The following is a 16415-nucleotide window of genomic DNA, read 5'->3' on the forward strand; positions in this document are numbered from 1 at the left end:
TTTCACTTAGTGCCTTTTTCCAAATAAATCCAAGACTCTTATTTTCAATGCTACCACTGTTCATAGTATAGAACAGGATGAAATATGAAAACATTCCCATTTGTACTCTGCAAAGTCCTCCCTTTCCTTAACCCCATGAGTCCTGAAATGTGCTGGTTTGGCCTTTTGTTTGTCAGGGGTTTGGGATTTGGTTTTGGAGGTTGGGTTTGGGATTTTTTTCATTTTGATTGTGGAATCAAATGAGTTTTTTTATTTTAAACAATAGGTTATATAAAAGTTTCTCTTAACTGCTATACTTAGAATTTAGTTATATAAACTGTTTTCCTCACACTTCTTCCTCCTCTCCTTGTTGACGCACAGAGTCCCAGTAATAGAGAAGAGGCTGAACTGGGTTTGAGTTCTGTGTAGCATTGCTCACCCTCTGCCTTTCTGAAACTCATTTTTCAATTGCTGCCATGTGTGGAGTAAATGTCACCAATATTTCCATCTGGGATTCTTTTCTACCTTGCGGTTTCTGTCCCTGGGAAAATATTTCTTGTCTGCTTTCCAGACCTTTTGTGATATGCTCAAAAATAAAAATGGCAGTGCTTGATATTTTCCTTCCTTTCCATCCTGTCTTTTGGAGAAAAAAAAAAGTCTTTTTAACAGGGGTTAAACAAATTCCACCAGTTAAATTGGAATGAGTTTGTACATCTTTGCATTATGCACAGTTGAATTCTTTCTTTGTTTTTTTTTTAACAACAAAATATCCCCCAGCTTTCCATATCTGGGATTCAAAATGACAATGAATATTAAGATCCATGGAATTTCCTTTTTTATTACAATTTAGTGTAGTAGGCAGTAGAATAGGGAATGCACTGAGAGCAGCCAGGCTTTTGAAACTGCCTGTGCAGAGACTGCATATCCACACAGAAACTCTAAGTAAACAATTTAGCTGTATGCTGTTTATTCCACCTCTCTCTTTCTCTTTTCTTTGCTAACACAGGTCCACAAAGATTCTCGAGTTCTCAAGCCCTAGCTTATGGAAGTGTGTAATGTCAGTGTGGTTGCAAAATCACACGATCTCCTAGCTCTGTATCTTATCCTTCACCCAACATTGCACAACGCTGGACTGTCAGCTAGGAGAACGAAAGGAGCCAGATTGTGTTGTGCCACCTCTTTTTCTAGTTCACGCATAAGTTGCCACCAGGATTATTTTTCTGTGTTTGTAGCACGTTTGGTGGATTTGGGGCACATTCTTTGCTTCCATTCTCCTCATTCATGTGACCCTTTCCCAGTGCTTCCAAATGAGCTAATGTGTCTTCAACATGGAGAAAATCAACCAACCAAGTTGGTTAGGATGTGTATTGTTCTCTTGTTTTATTTGTGGGTTGTTTGGGGGTTTTTTAATTGGTCTTTGTTCTGTTCTTTTTAAAAACATATCTACAAAAAGAGAATATATAACTTTCTGCCCTAAATACCTCTCTTGCATCAGGGATGTATATTTTAATGGGGTGAGGTGTAATAGCAGAACAGTGCCATGTCTCTGTCCTCACGAGCATCGCTGCATGCAGATTAGAAAGGCTCTGTAGTGCTGCTGCTGTATGCCAGATTTGCTATTTGCTCTTGTTTGCATGATAGTATTTCTAATTTACTAATATGATATGGAAATAATGGCACATCACCGATCTTTCAACATATTGTATCACTGCTTTATCATATTAGGCTAATACACTGCGAGAGTTGATAGCACCTCTCCATGTCAAATGGGAACCACATCTCTTGGCACTGAACCGATTGGACTCAAAGGTTGATAAACTTATCATTAGAGAATTGGCACGACGGAGACTCAACTTCAGCCTCTTGCAAGCAACCTAATGGCCTCCGTTCAGAAAGTCAGTTCTTCTTGAATAACTTTGATGTTTATAACAGAGAACCTGTTAAAGCATAGACAACCACATGCCTGAATATGAGGCCTCCAGGAAGGTGTCAAAGGGCATGGCCAGTCTTTTGAAGAATGCACCCTTTCCACAATGGGACTAGGCACAAAGTCAGATCCAGTCTACATGGAGCACATTTGCAGAAAATACTGCCCCCCGCACGGGAGAACGGAAGGGGAAGAGGGTCTTGGCAGGGGAAGGGCTTTGATGTCACTCAGTTTTGTTCTGCACACCTTGAGGAATTAAAGAGGGATTCAGCCATGGTAACTGTAATTTCCCATTGCTTGTACTGAACTCCAGTGAACCCATTCAGGCCAACCAGACAGAGTCGTGTCATTTAAGAGTGCTTCACATTAGTGAAGGAAGTTTCCTTACTGTGTCATGCTAAACTAAGTGTATTCTGTCAAGTGGAGGTATGTACAGACCTTTCAGAGACTTCCATTTATCCAGTGGTTTGTACTGAATTCCCAGAGGGTACGCTGGCACTCGTTCGGATGGTGACGGAGAAGATACCTCACACTGAGATTTATTAGACTCTGCAGTTAAACTCTTTGGTTCCTCTTTATCTTCTAGGACTAAAACATGTGAGTGATGCTGCCTGGCCAAGCAGGCACAAAGTATTCTCTGTGTAACACCCAGACTCCAGAGGGCTGTTTTGGGGCCAGTATTTGTCTGGATGTCACTCAAAGTAGATTCAGATATTGTATTTATCATTATGTTCTGAGTCCCCTATGGGTTGATGTTTGCCTCTTTCTCTGTGATTAGAATGTGGATTTTCCTTGATATATTTGGCTAAGGGTGTATTGTAATAATGTTAATGCTAATTACTTGATATTTCATACTATCTTTTGGGGAGATACTTTTAAAAAATGTATTTTGAAATGTTTTCTTTCTGTTTGCTCAATGTATGGTATTGCATTATGTTAATACCAAATAAAATTATATATATATATAGTTATATATATATTTCCCTTTTATAAAGAAGTAAATTATGCTTTTTTGCCTCACAAACAGGAAATGTGCAGTGAATAAATTTAACTCATTCTGCCTTACAGCAGGTGACAAAGCTTATAATAGTTTTAATATTCTTTTTTTTGAAAAATAAAAACTATAGTATTACATAAATTAGTTGGAAATCCATCAAAATGCATGTCTTATGTTTCTGCTCAATGGGACTGTCACAAAGCAGCCTAAATATTTAGCAATGTTGTTTTGGCATCTTTTAATTTTTTCCAATCAGAAACATGCACTGTATTGCTATTATTGATTACAAAACTGTACTGTCATAAATTTTTGCCTGTTGGCCAGATAGACAAACCCAATGAGTTTGTCTGTAGAATTGATTTTAAAATTTAATTTAGTGCTCTTTCCAATGCTTGGCAAAGGCAGAATTTATTTTTTATATAAGGTTGCCTTTGAAGTACCTGCCTCTGCCAGGAATGATAAATCACTGCTAAGTACATAAAGATTCTGCAACCTGAAGGATATGTGATTAAAGTCTTGGAATGGCCTGCAACCCCAGCCAGTCCTTTACATTCTGTCATTAAATTCCATCATTAGTTAGAGGTGAAACGTTTTGGAAATGAATTAGAGAAGCAGAAGCAAGGATGTGACTCTAAAATGTCCTTTGGCTGCCATTTGGGGTAACACTGATGGCTTATTTGCTGCTTGTAGCCAAAGGCCAGCATATATCTGCACTAATGCCTATTAGATTGTCTTCAGCTTCCTCTCTTTCTTTTCCCCTCCCTTTCTAACATATTGTATTGAGTATCTTTGTTTTGCAGAGGCATTCAGAAGGGCTGTAATTAGCAGTCCCTGGCATTTAATTGCATACACATTTGTTAAATATTTTTCTGTATGCCTTAAAATAAAGTATAGAAAATGGCAGTAAATGTTTCTTTAATGAAGGCATTTGATTTATTCATGAAGTCAGGATTTTTTTAAAGGTGTTATTTTGGGCTTAATAAAGGAAATAAGCCAGCAAATTTTCTGTCTTGCTTTTGCATAACCATCGTGTGCCAGGGCTGACATTCAGTGTTCAGTTCCTTTCTCTTGTTCCCTTCATGGCAAACACATTCTGCCCAATGGGTGGGGAATGGACCTTTCTGCTGTGACCACTCTCATGCCAGTTTTGAGAGCACTTTATGCTAAGGTTCATTCATGTTCACAAGTTCATTTTGACATCTGGTGACATGAGTGATGTCTAGAAAAGCCACATGGAATTATTGCATTTCTCTTGTCACAGCAATAGCTTTTGTCCTGAAAGGTACCTTGAACTCTGTGTGGTGCTTACAGACCATGGGGGTGTGATGGGCATTCAGCAGCTGATGGGGGGTGCCTAATATTTGGCAGTGTTGTGCCCTGCATAATTAACATGTAAATCAGAGCACAGCTTAATTAGGTTGGAATCTGATCAGTGCAGCTATCATAATGTGCAGTTATAAATCCATTAATAAATCTGAATATCTGAATAAATATGACATCATCTGGGGTAACATTTTGGGAAGTATTTCGGGTCCCTTTCAGAAACGCCTGGGGAGTAGGGGCTTCCCCAGCAGACCACAGTGGCTCACAGGGGTAACTGAGGCAGACATTCAATTAACCTGGCCCCTGCCCACACTAAAGTTTCTCCCATGTTGAACCTAGAATTGCAATTCCTTAGTGATGCGTTTTGGAAAACTCCAGTCTCAGTGCTACATTTTCATACAAAGAAGCAACTTGGGGTGTTGCCTGAAGTAGAGTTCATTTTCCAGGTGGGTGTTGCTCACCAGGAACGTGTCCCCCATCTGTTCAGGCTTGCTTTCAGGTATCAATCCCATAAGCCTTGACAGGCACTGCTGTTGTGCGAGCGTGACTGTGGCTTGATCTGACTGGTGAGTAATGTCACTGGGTCCGTATCGTTTGTCACTTAACCTTTCACAGCTTTGAGTGCTGCAGCCTTAGGTTAGGTTTGTAATACCAGTATTTTCCTCAAGGAGTAATTGCTTCTATATACTGTGAATTAATACTTGTAAGGAACTCCTCATCCTGTTCCAAAGTTACAGAATCATCACATGTCTAGCAGTTTTGCCCGCTTTGCTCCAGCTCCTGGCTTTCCTCATAAATACAAGTTTTCTATTGTTTTTGAACTGCAGAGCCCAAGGGGAAGTGTACCATCAAAGTGTGATTGGTCTGTTTATTTCACTTCAGCATTGATAGCTTTTAGTAAAATTAAACAGCACTTATATCAGTGTGTGGCACATAAAAATGTCAGGATATCCTATTTCATTGTGTAAAATTCTCCCAGAGAGTCACTAGAATCAGCAGATGAAAGTTAAACTGGTGCCTTCATAGGCAGCTTAATGACTGGAGTACCATATCCAAAACCAAGGAAGGATGCAACTATAACCCTACTGCAGAAAAGTTCTGCCACTGATCAGAATTCCATTACTTTGGGAAGCTTTGGAGTGACTTCATTCTTCTGTCCTCTCTGAAATCACAGCCCACCAATATAACCTCATGAAACAGCAGGACTGCGAGCAAAGAGGGAGCTACAGATGCTCATGTGAGGCATGCAAGAGCTGTGAAGAGGCAGCATGAGCAGCAAAAGCTAATTATGTGTGTCCCCTTCTCACTAACACAGTAACTCATTAGCTGGCACCTGTACTTCACTGCTAAGTGCATGTCAGAAGTGGCTGAATGCTGCTTTCAGCTCAGCAACGCAGATCTGCAGGGAGAGACATTGAGGGTTTTTCCTTATGCTCAGTTTAGTGTCAGCTGTGTTTTGCAACCAATTCCAGTTGTTGGAAGGCTGAAGAGATGTGGCTGAGGTGGGTGTGAGACCTAGAGCAAGAGCAGCCCACGTGTGCCATGAAGGCTGGAGGCTGAACACGTGAACGTGCTCCAGCCTGCCAGCTCACACTGCAGCCAGCAGGCACGGGAGGCCTGTGTAGCCCTGGCTCGTCCTTCAGACATCTCCAGAAAGGTGTCTCCAGTGGAAAAGAGATTCTCAGGGATCTACTGACCCAAAAGGAAAACTGCTAGTGCCAGAAGTAGTTCACAATAAGAATTAGACCTTCGGTGCCACAGAAAAGGCTTGGCATCTGTCAGGCCTTAGCGAGACTAGGGCTAGATCTTTTAAAAGATGGTACCTGCCTGATTCTGGTATTAAACTTTGCTGTAGCAGAAAATACCTGAAATAACTTCAGATATCTATCGTTTGAGATATGAGTTTTCCACTTGCTTGCACAGTTCACTGTATTTCAAGAAACCCAATTTATGCTCATGCATGTGAGAGGAGAAGCAGGCTCAATACCATTGGGTGTAAAACTCCAGCAAGTGCAGGACTCTATTGTGTTGGTGCTTTCAGTGAGCACCCTCCCCAGGGAGTATCTTTTTTTGTCTGAAGGTTTATGTAATGGAAGAGAATGGAAACTCAGTACAATTCTTCCAGTAACCCAAAAGTACTTCCACTTTAGAGGAAATGATGGTATAAAACCCAGATTTAATACCTTCATTGAATAAATACAAAATCATAAATACAATAAATATAAAATGTAATAATTTTATTTTAGTAGTCTCCAGCTACTAAAATTTCACCAAACATACGGATCAATGCTTGTTTTTAAACAATGCTCCTCTCTTCCTTGATTCAAGACTTTAGGGAAAATCCTGCACTTTCACATACACAGGGATAGAAAGGACAGAAGATTACATGAATCAGAAGAAGGCAGGGAAAGGGAAGGAATACCTAGGGGAAGGGTTGCAAAGACTGGGTACTGCTGAAGAAGAACTTGTTTTGCTTTTAATTTAGTTTTAACTCAGCTTGCTTTAAGTTTTCTTCACTTATAGAAAACATTAATATGCTGATGTGTATGTGTAGGCATATATATATATATATATAAAGATGTGTGTGTGTGTGTTTACAGGTGTAATCACATATCCAGTCCAGCCTTGATTTTAAAGTCACATAGGATGTGGCATAGGACATAGCATAGGTGTCTTTGTACTTCAACAGGGAAATCTGCTCTATTTTACCCAGAGCAGATGTTTAGCTACTGTTTCCATGTAGACCTGCATCTTATTGCACCTCCTGCCTGCTGTACCATGCCAGGATTAAATCCTGTGTTACTTCTTCCTTTTCTCGGTAATAAGGGATGTGACCTGTAACATTTTCCTACCAGGAGCTTGTACCAGTCAGCTACCAGGAGCTACCAGTCATTGTAACTCCCCCCATACCTGTGCAGGAGTGACATGGACAGCCACAGCTCTGCAGACACCATCTCCTTTAAGCCTTACATTGATTTCACCACTTTGTTCCTTTTAGCCTGGGGGGAGGAGGTAAGGAAATACATAGCTTAGTCTGCCAGCCAGCCATCTAAATAGTGTTAAAAATTATTAATTCCTGAATCTTTGTATTAGAAGCATTTGGGTATGTCTCACTCTTGGGCAATTTGGACTCTTAATGATTAACCTAAACAGCAGCAAAGATGGATTTGGGCCTTGCACTGAGAAACCAACTGCTTCTTCAGAAATTTCTTTTCTCCCCTTCGCTGCGACAGTGCTAAAATCCACATCCACTCTCCTTTCCTCCTTCTTCTTTTTCACCTTGTATCTAGTACCTAGGGAGATCCCTTCAGTCTCTGCTAAGTGTTCCCTGGGGTTTAGAAGCCCAGCCAGGCTGTTGCACGCTGTGGCCACAGCCCTTGCCTGCCTGTTGGCACAGCTGGAGCAGGGGCTGCAGAGCTGCTGCAGAGCTGCCCCTTCCCAAGGGGTCAGCAGGGCTCTGTGTGCTGCTCTGCCTGCCTGGCAGTGAAACCACTGGCAGGTTTGATAGTCCCTGTTTTAGACATGGCAGAGAGAACCTGCTGTGGCATAGGAGGGTTACAAAAGCTTTCTTGCTGCTGGAATTATATCAGTTGTTAGCTTGTGGCAGACCAGGATGTCTGTTCCAAACATGGACACATCAGGGTCAAGAAGAAAAAGACAAAAAAAACACCCGGAGGTTTGTACACCCAAGGCTGTTTTACCTAACTTGAGACCACTTCCCAGAGGCCTGGGATGCTTCTTGTTTTGGGGGAGTATTTACTGCATTTACTCACTCCCAGGTCTCTGGGACACTTGAGGTAAATGCCTCCCCTACACAAAAGGTGAAGCAAAAAGGTGTAGCTGTCAAATTGGAAGCAAATCTTTAGGATTTGGAGGAAGAAATAACATGGCAGCTGCTTAATAATGTAATTAGTGATGTATTCTAACAAAATTGCCTCCTTAATATCCTGAGAAACCTGAGGTTAGCTGGTTCCTCTGCCAGAGGGAGTGAGCTCACCAAAAGGAGTGAAAATGGAAGTTTAAATTTCAATGGAGCCTGGAGATTTCAGTCTGACTGTGCCTTGTTCACTTCTGTCACAGACTTCACAGCAGCTTGGCTTTCTGGGGATTTGCAGAGGTTGGTAAATGCAGGGCTGACTGCAAGGAGAGGAGTGGGCGTGTGTGAGAGGAGTCGCGCAGCGAAGGAAAGTGCGTCACTGAGCAGAAAAGGGAGCAAACAGAAAAGAGGATATTGGGAAAATGGAGAATTCCATCAGGGTGGCAGCAGTGCCCTTCAGTCAGGATGAGAAGTCTGAAGGCAAAGGGGTTGAGTGTAGGTGGTGTCTGGAGGCACTGGCAAAGACCAGAGGGGCCCCAATGAAGAGTTTTGATCCTTGAAATATGACCTTGTTAGCAGGGTAGTGACAAAATTTATTAACCATCCTTACACAGACACTTGTGTTCACTCAGCCCCACATGAAATCACGGCTCCTCTGGTAACTCACCGAAAGACAAAAACCATGCAAGATTTTGGTGGCTTGAGCTTAGCAGAAAAATGAACAGAAGTGCAGGGACCTCTACTGAAAACTGCTGGAGGTTATTCCATATATTTAGAGCAGATTTTTGAGAAGTGTGTACCTAGAGATTCTCTGTGTCCAGAGAGCAGTGTGTTAGCCAGCTGGGCTGCAGTGGTGACCTTCTACAGGGTTCTAATTCAGTACCTTCTTCCTGAATCATCAGTTTACACAGACCAATCATCTCTTGATCCATGTAAATACCAATGGTAACTTTCTCTCTGGTCACTTTTCACAGAAGTACCTTGTGGGTCTCAGATTCAGTCAAAGAGAGAAACGGGAGTTTCTAGCCAGGCAGAAGCCTGGGAAAGAGTTGGAAAACAATGTAAATAATTTTTTATCTCTCTTGTTATTCATATTGTTTATAGTTAAGTTCTATCACTGTGCGTCAAGCACTTTGCACCAATGGTGGTGGGCTGTTTTCACTTCAGGACCAATGGATTTGGTCCTCATGAAGCTCTGTATAAAAGAGCGGTGTATTTTGAATAAATCAGAGTTTTACTCTCACAGCCTTCTGATCAGAGTCTCTTCATTCCTGTCCTGCCTCGACAGCAACAGTACCTTATGCTGTTATGATCTTGGTTTATAAGAGGGAAATAATGGAAAGATGAATTTCCTAACAGAGCCAGGAGATGATGACACTTAGGACATCACAGAGCTTGGTGCATGCTCTTTTCAACAGCAAGTGACAACACAGTATGAGAAATCCCACTAGCTTTTTCCTGAATGCTGAGAACCCAAACAGTTCCTGACTTGTTGGAGTTTCACCTACTCAACCATAATCTTCATCTCTCTCACTCCGGAGAAAATGTAAAAGTAGTTACAGAGATTTACTGCATTTTAAGGGCAAAGTACAAAAAGTTCAGAAACTTTTCCTATGTAAAGCAGAATAGTAAATTATAATAATAAACACAATGTTTACTAGAGAGATGTATTCATTATCTCCAGAATTAAATGCAAATAACTTTGCATTCACTTGAAGACAGCAGGAGTTTCTTTGTTACAAAATTCAGTACCTGTGTATTCTTGCATTTGGAAGATAGGGTTCTATTAGATTTAGATCCCATGTGTTGCAGTTTGTGCAGCTTTATTTCTGCCCCTGAGTTATAGAGTTGTTCAGGCTTGTGAGGGGCAGGGGTCAAAATTACAGCTTCAGAGAAGACACAGCTTTTCAGCAGTATGTGGAAACTGTGACCTGGCAGTGCATTCAGAGAAACAGGAAAGATGCAACCCCCAACTCAGCAGCCAAATGAGTGAGAAAAACAATTTGTTGTGTTGGCTGCTGGTCTGAGGTCACCTGCAAATCCTATTAGACCTCATTTTCTACTTAAACAAAACATTACCAGATGTCTTATTCTTCTTTAACAAGACAGCCATGCTGTAAAAGCATGACTTGCATACAAATCCACCAATTTTTAAAAAGAAAATATGTGTTAAGCTCAGCTCTATATCTAACAGAATACCTCAGATGCTTCATGGTGCCAAGGGTTTCACCAACACCTACAGGAAATCAATCAAAGCCTCTAGCAGAAGGCTGAGGGAGGGGAGATGTGTGTGTAATCTCATTCCCGCCTACTGAGAGCCATTGAGAGCAGCAGCACCACCTTCAGCATTTCTCTGGAAAATATTAAGGGCTGGGGATGTGTTTTTGTGCCACCCACTGCCCTCTCCCCCACCATGGGTGAACATGGCATCTTGCCCTCTTTAAAGCTTTCCCAGCTTCAGCAGCAGCAAGGCATTTAAGGGACTTGTTTTTATTTCCTCCTCTTTCCTCTTTAGGAAATCCTGTCCCGTTTTTGACGTGCTGCTCATAGTGACATCACCGAGTCAGTGACAGGGTGGTGGGGGACGCAGCCCCAGCCGTGTGGAGGTGATGTGCTGCTGCCTTCCAGAGACCTCCTGTCAGTGTTGTGCTGACAGGCAGAGCACTGACCCAGCCTGTGTTCTGCCCCCACAGTGCTGGGCCTTTCCTGGGCCGGCTCAGAGCTGTTCCCATTCAGGGAAGGGCAGAAGCTTGGTAGGTTTGGTGTCCACGCTCCCTCTGAGGCCCATGTCGAGCAGTGGGTGCCTGTCCCAGGGAATGAGCCCTGAGGAGCACCAGCCATGCAGATCCCACGCCAGCAATGTGGGCAGGGCAGGACAAGCCCCCCTGGCACAGGGTTTATACTCTTGGGCAGGGGCCATTTTGTCATCCAGGTTCATTCACTTGTCATTCTGTATTTGACCTTGGGACTGAACTCAAATGCTGCATTTTGCCTTAGTGGAGAGTTTCTGTGTTTTAGGAAACCATGTTTTTTTGATGGCAAGCCTGGGTGTAGTGGCTGGTTGCCAATCCAGGCTCTAGATCTCTCTAGTAAAGTGAATTCAGATGGTGTGGAAACAAAGCGCTGGCCTGCTTCTTCATGCAGGGAAGCCATCCCTGCCCTAATCCCCTCAGGGTACAACCTTGGCAGTGCTGCTGGGGACACCTGAGGAAAGACCTCTTTTGCCTTGCATAGCAAGAGATGAGAAGGGGATAGAGAGAGAGAAACAGGTGTCCAATACTCGTGTGTCAGACCAGGAGGGAGTTTTCCCTTTGCCCTTTAGCAAATCATTCCCCTTCCACAGCTGTCAGACTGGTGGACATCAGCATTCATCTGATAGGAACTGATAGATCCCAAACTTCTGACCTCATTGCTGCATAGACTTCGTAAGAAAGCATAAAAATCAAGACCACAAAAGATTTTAACCACTCTATGATTATTCAGCTACTGAATGTTTTAATAAGAAAGAAAATTACAAGAAAGAGAAAAGAGTCTCTTCTATTTTATTTCAGTTCTGGCCACCATTGACAGTGATGACCCCAGCTCACCAAGCAGGGTAGCACAGGATGGGATGAGCTCTATGCAAATTCAAAATAATTCCATCTATAAAAAGTCTCCAATCTTTCTTCACTTCCATATCTCTTTAAAAAAAATTTAAATGTGTGCTTTAAAAGCATCTGCCCTCTGAAAAGCCAAAGGAATAAACATATGAGAGATAAAGCAAGATTAGTTGCTGATTGCAAAATTCTTGAATTGTATAAATATCTGTACAAAAGCAAACACTTTTTGTGATGGGGTGAGGAGATTTGGGTTTCTGGAGTTCTTGCCTGAGCCTGAGGAGAGTTGTTGCCCTACTGCATAGTACGGGTTCAAATGGGAGGTGGCCTCAGGTAGCTCTTGATGGGCTAAAAATGTCACTTTTAAACACAAGCTGTCTTCTCTCTTGGTGACTGATAAGAAACCCTCTAATCACATGAGGACACTGAGGTTCTTTACTGAAAGTTGCTTCTGTATGTGGCAAACTTTCAGCCAGTAGAAATGACTGTCCTGGAGCAGGGTGTCCCAGGGTAAATGCTGGGAACCAAGCAGCCTTCCTACAAGAGCTTCTAGGAAACCTCTGGAGGACACAGGCACCTTGAGCCAGGAGAACAGGCACAGTGTGAAAGCCAGGACTGGCTGGGAGCTCCCCGAGGGCTCCGGGAGCACAGGCAGTGTCTGGGTGTTGTGTGAACGTGTGTCAGTGTGCAAGGGACAGCAGGGACACAGGCATGGACACAGGCATGGACACAGCCATGGGACACAGCCATGGGACACAGCCATGGGACACAGCCATGGACACAGCCATGGACACAGCCATGGGACAGAGCCATGGACACAGCCATGGACACAGCCATGGAACACAGCCATGGGATACAGCCATGGACACAGCCATGGACACAGCCATGGACACAGACATGGAACACAGCCATGGACACAGGCATGGACACAGCCATAGACACAGCCATGGACACAGACATGGACACAGCCATGGAACACAGCCATGGACACAGCCATGGACACAGGCATGGACACAGCCATGGACACAGCCATGGGACACAGCCATGGGACACAGCCATGGACACAGGCATGGACACAGACATGGACACAGCCATGGGACACAGCCATGGACACAGCCATGGACACAGCTATGGACACAGCCATGGACACAGCCATGGACACAGCCATGGGACACAGCCATGGACACAGCCATGGAACACAGCTATGGACACAGCCATGGGACACAGCCATGGGACACAGCCATGGAACACAGCCATGGACACAGCCATGGGACACAGCCATGGGACACAGCCATGGGCACAGCTATGGACACAGCCATGGACACAGCCATGGGACACAGCCATGGGACACAGCCATGGACACAGCCATGGGCACAGCCATGGGACACAGCCATGGACACAGCCATGGACACAGCCATGGGACACAGCCATGGGACACAGCCATGGAACACAGCCATGGAACACAGCCATGGACACAGCCATGGACACAGCCATGGACACAGCCATGGGACACAGCCAATACTGTCCCAAGAGCTGCCCCAGCTAATCCTGATCCCCACTCTGCTAATCCTGACTGCACTGGTGCTTGCAAAGCTTGTACGGAGTCACCAAAGATTTTCCTCTGGGGGAAACATTGTGTGAAAGGTTGAAGTGGTTTGATGTTTTCTAAATGAAGCATTTCAGATGCTCATATCAGAGTAACACTTCATCCCCAGCTTTTGCTTGGTTTTGTTTTTAAAGAAGCAAAACCTTTATTTTCTTTTTTACTTTTTAAATGCTTTCAGTACTAGTTAGAACAAATATTTTAAACCTATAATAAATAAATACTTCTCTTATTTCTTATTTTGATACAGTATACAATAAATATTGATTTTTTTTTTAAACAAAACTATAATGCAAACAGCTCTGTTTTGGTTTGCTATGCTGCCAGGTCATGGCTCTTATATTTAGTCTCTAGTTTGCTGCTGAACCATGAGGTAATAGTAAAGTAACAGACCAGAATAAGTGACAGCATTACTGACTATTGAACAACACCACTGAGTATCAAAAATAAGAGACAAAAATAAGTGAACTTTCCTAGGAAGGAAAAGGATGTGTCATTCCAGGACCACCATCACATATTCTTGTGTGCTGTTATCAGCACTTTCAGTCTGAGATGTGATCCCTGATCCTTAGCAGGATGCTCCCAGGGTGCTCTGCTTGTAATAAGGAAGTCACCAGAACTATGTAACTGCAGTACCAGAAATCTGATTTCTGCTAGTAAGTCACTCTAATATTACTGCACCTTGAGCTATTTCTCTTTTTTCCCCTCTTTTGTTGCATGTCACGTTTTTACATTCTTGAAAGTTTTTCTCCCTTTCTTGTGAAGGCCAATAGCAAGAAGGAGCAGTTCTGAGCTCCTTTCTGGAACTTAGGAGGTGTGAAATATTCTCCTTATGGTCTAGTTAAACCTGTTAAACATTTGGCAAAGGTTTTTTATAGGTCTTCATGTAATCACATTAATGATACATTATTGCTTTCTCTATTTCTTCCTCCTTTTTTTGTTTTCCCCTTTGTCTCATTACAGTTGAAACTGTAGAGGAAAAAACAGCAGACTCCTTGCAAGATTTGTACAGAGCCTTGGAGCAGGCCAGCCTGTCTCCTTTAGGAGAACACCGGATTTCCACTAAGCTGGAGTATAAGAAATCTTTTATAAAGAGATGTAGCGATCCAGTAGTCAATGAAAAACTGCACCAGCTGCGAATTCTGAAAAGCACTTTAAAGGTGAGATAAAACAGGGAGGAAAAATCCTGCCCCAGGGTTGGATCGGGCTGTGTTGTAATCAGAGATTATTGTGTGCAGCTGGAGTCCAGGCTGAGCCCCGGTGTGCAGACGAGGGACACATGGGGAAGCATTGCTTGAAAAGAAGAGAAAAATGTGCCTGGGAGAGCAGTCAAAGTGAGGGAATCAGTTTCAATTTCTTTTTTTTTCTTGTATTTAATCTCAGTCAGCTGCTCCTCCTCTAGTTAGTTTAACAGAAGTTGACACCAAATTACTGGAGGAAACCTTAATCCCTGTTTTATCCCTGAAGGTTTTGAATTATCAAAACACATTCATTTTGTAATTGCCAAAGTCTAAAGTTAAACAAAGCCAGCCTTTAGAAGAGAACAGTATCTTTTGCAACATTTGACTGTTTTCTAATTGATGAGCTTGTCCAGGAGGAAACTGTATGCTTGGTTTCTGTGAAAACTGATAGGATCATTGTATTTAATCAGTAAGATTGATTAAATAAGTAGTGATAATAATAGATTTTAAAATTTATATGGTAATTTTAAATGTACTACAGCTCTTTTAGTCTCCTTGTCAGTTTCCTTTATTTGTTACAGCAGTTTCAGTTATGCCCTGATAGAGATTTCAGGAAACAATATGCTGGATTTCCTTAGGGACCCTGTTAACTATATTAAATTACCACATTTTAAGCCACCAGATAATTGTACAGTGCATGTTGTAACAGCTTTCATCAAAGAGGGCTTTATAAACATTAATTAATTTAGTTTTCTATCACCTAGAGAAGCATTTAGACAATATTATTTTCATGCTGTGGGGCTCCCATACTGAAAAGAAATCCTACATGTGCTTAACTTTCTGTACTGCATCATCTCCTTGAAGGCAACTTGCATTATTATCTTGGCATGTGAGTCTTTGTAGGGTTGAAGGCTGACAAAAAAGGGCAACATTCACAGCTGTCCATGGCTTCTTCAAGCATGAGAAACTGAAACAAAATCACAGTGCTCACAGACATCGGGGTGGCAGGAGGTTCACGCTGTAGTTTTGGGTTTGTACCACAGTGGGGTCTCACACCACAGCTGTGGTTCAGCATCAGCAGCCTGCTGCCATGCTGAATTGTCTCTTTGTTAGTGGTTATTGATACCTGAGATACATTCCTGGTTTTGTGCTTCTCTGGAACTTCTTTCCTTTGCACCAAGCAAACAATTTTTCCGTTCTCTGTCCATGAGCCATATTTTCTAAGCCTGTCAGCACTCTTGTTTGGACTGTGATTGGTGTAAATCATGCTTATGTACATGAGACCAATAATGGAAAATGCAGTGGCAGCAAGGAGCAAAGACAGATAATTGTTGTTTTCTGCATAGAGCAGCAGCATAGAATGACACATGCTTGGTTTGCAGTGACAACATGGTAGCTTGTGACTGGCTGCGTTACAGCCCAGAGCTCCACCTCTGCCACACTACTGGCAATTGTATCAAGCAGTAGCTACTGCTATTACCTAATCAATTAGTCTTGCTTTTTATCAGTACCTGTGATTTCTCCCTCCTGAGTGCAGCCAATTGCACTAGCCTGTTGGCACTGATGTTCTGAACTCTCCTTGAATTTTATCCTACATAATAATATCCAGAGACAGTCCTCCAAACTGATTCTGGCTCTTGGTGTCCTATCTTCTAAGTCATTCATGAAAGACCCCTGTGCTCTCTGTCCTGTGACAACATAAAATCATTCTCTGATGACTGAGTATGAGCTGCCTGGCTGGTACTGCAGAGGTGTGGGACCAGCCATAATCTGTGAGAAATAAGTTATGGTAGCTCAAGCTGAGATCTGGTGATCAGGAGTTCCCATGGTTCCTTTTCCACAGCATGTTCTCAGCTTGCCCTCTCTTTCTGGAAATGAATATTCTAGCAGGTAGTGTTAATTTGCTATTGTTTGCACAGCAATGAAAGCACTGCTTAAGGAAGATGTCTCTGACCCTTCTGATCTGTTCCATCATACACAGCTTGATATTTC

At 42.7% G+C, this 16415-nt stretch overlaps 1 protein-coding gene across 8 annotated transcripts in view; it reads left to right on the plus strand.

Moving 5' to 3' along the window:
* Positions 1–16415, plus strand: part of CNKSR2 (connector enhancer of kinase suppressor of Ras 2) — a 206079-nt gene that overhangs the window by 185964 nt on the left and 3700 nt on the right. For 5 of the 8 annotated variants that reach the window (XM_077781642.2, XM_085559605.1, XM_077781641.2 and 2 more), the window contains one exon: positions 14206–14402. The exons of 1 other annotated variant lie outside the window; for it this stretch is intronic. In XM_077781642.2, coding sequence (XP_077637768.2) covers positions 14206–14402 — 197 coding nt within the window. Of the gene's footprint in view, positions 1–985; positions 3905–14205; positions 14403–16415 lie in introns of those variants that run through there. 2 more of the 8 variants (XM_077781644.2, XM_077781647.2) reach the window with 2 other exon arrangements.

The sequence above is a fragment of the Lonchura striata genome, chromosome 1, assembly GCF_050655825.1.
Source record: "Lonchura striata isolate lonStrDom1 chromosome 1, ASM5065582v1, whole genome shotgun sequence".
Lineage (NCBI taxonomy): Eukaryota > Metazoa > Chordata > Aves > Passeriformes > Estrildidae > Lonchura > Lonchura striata.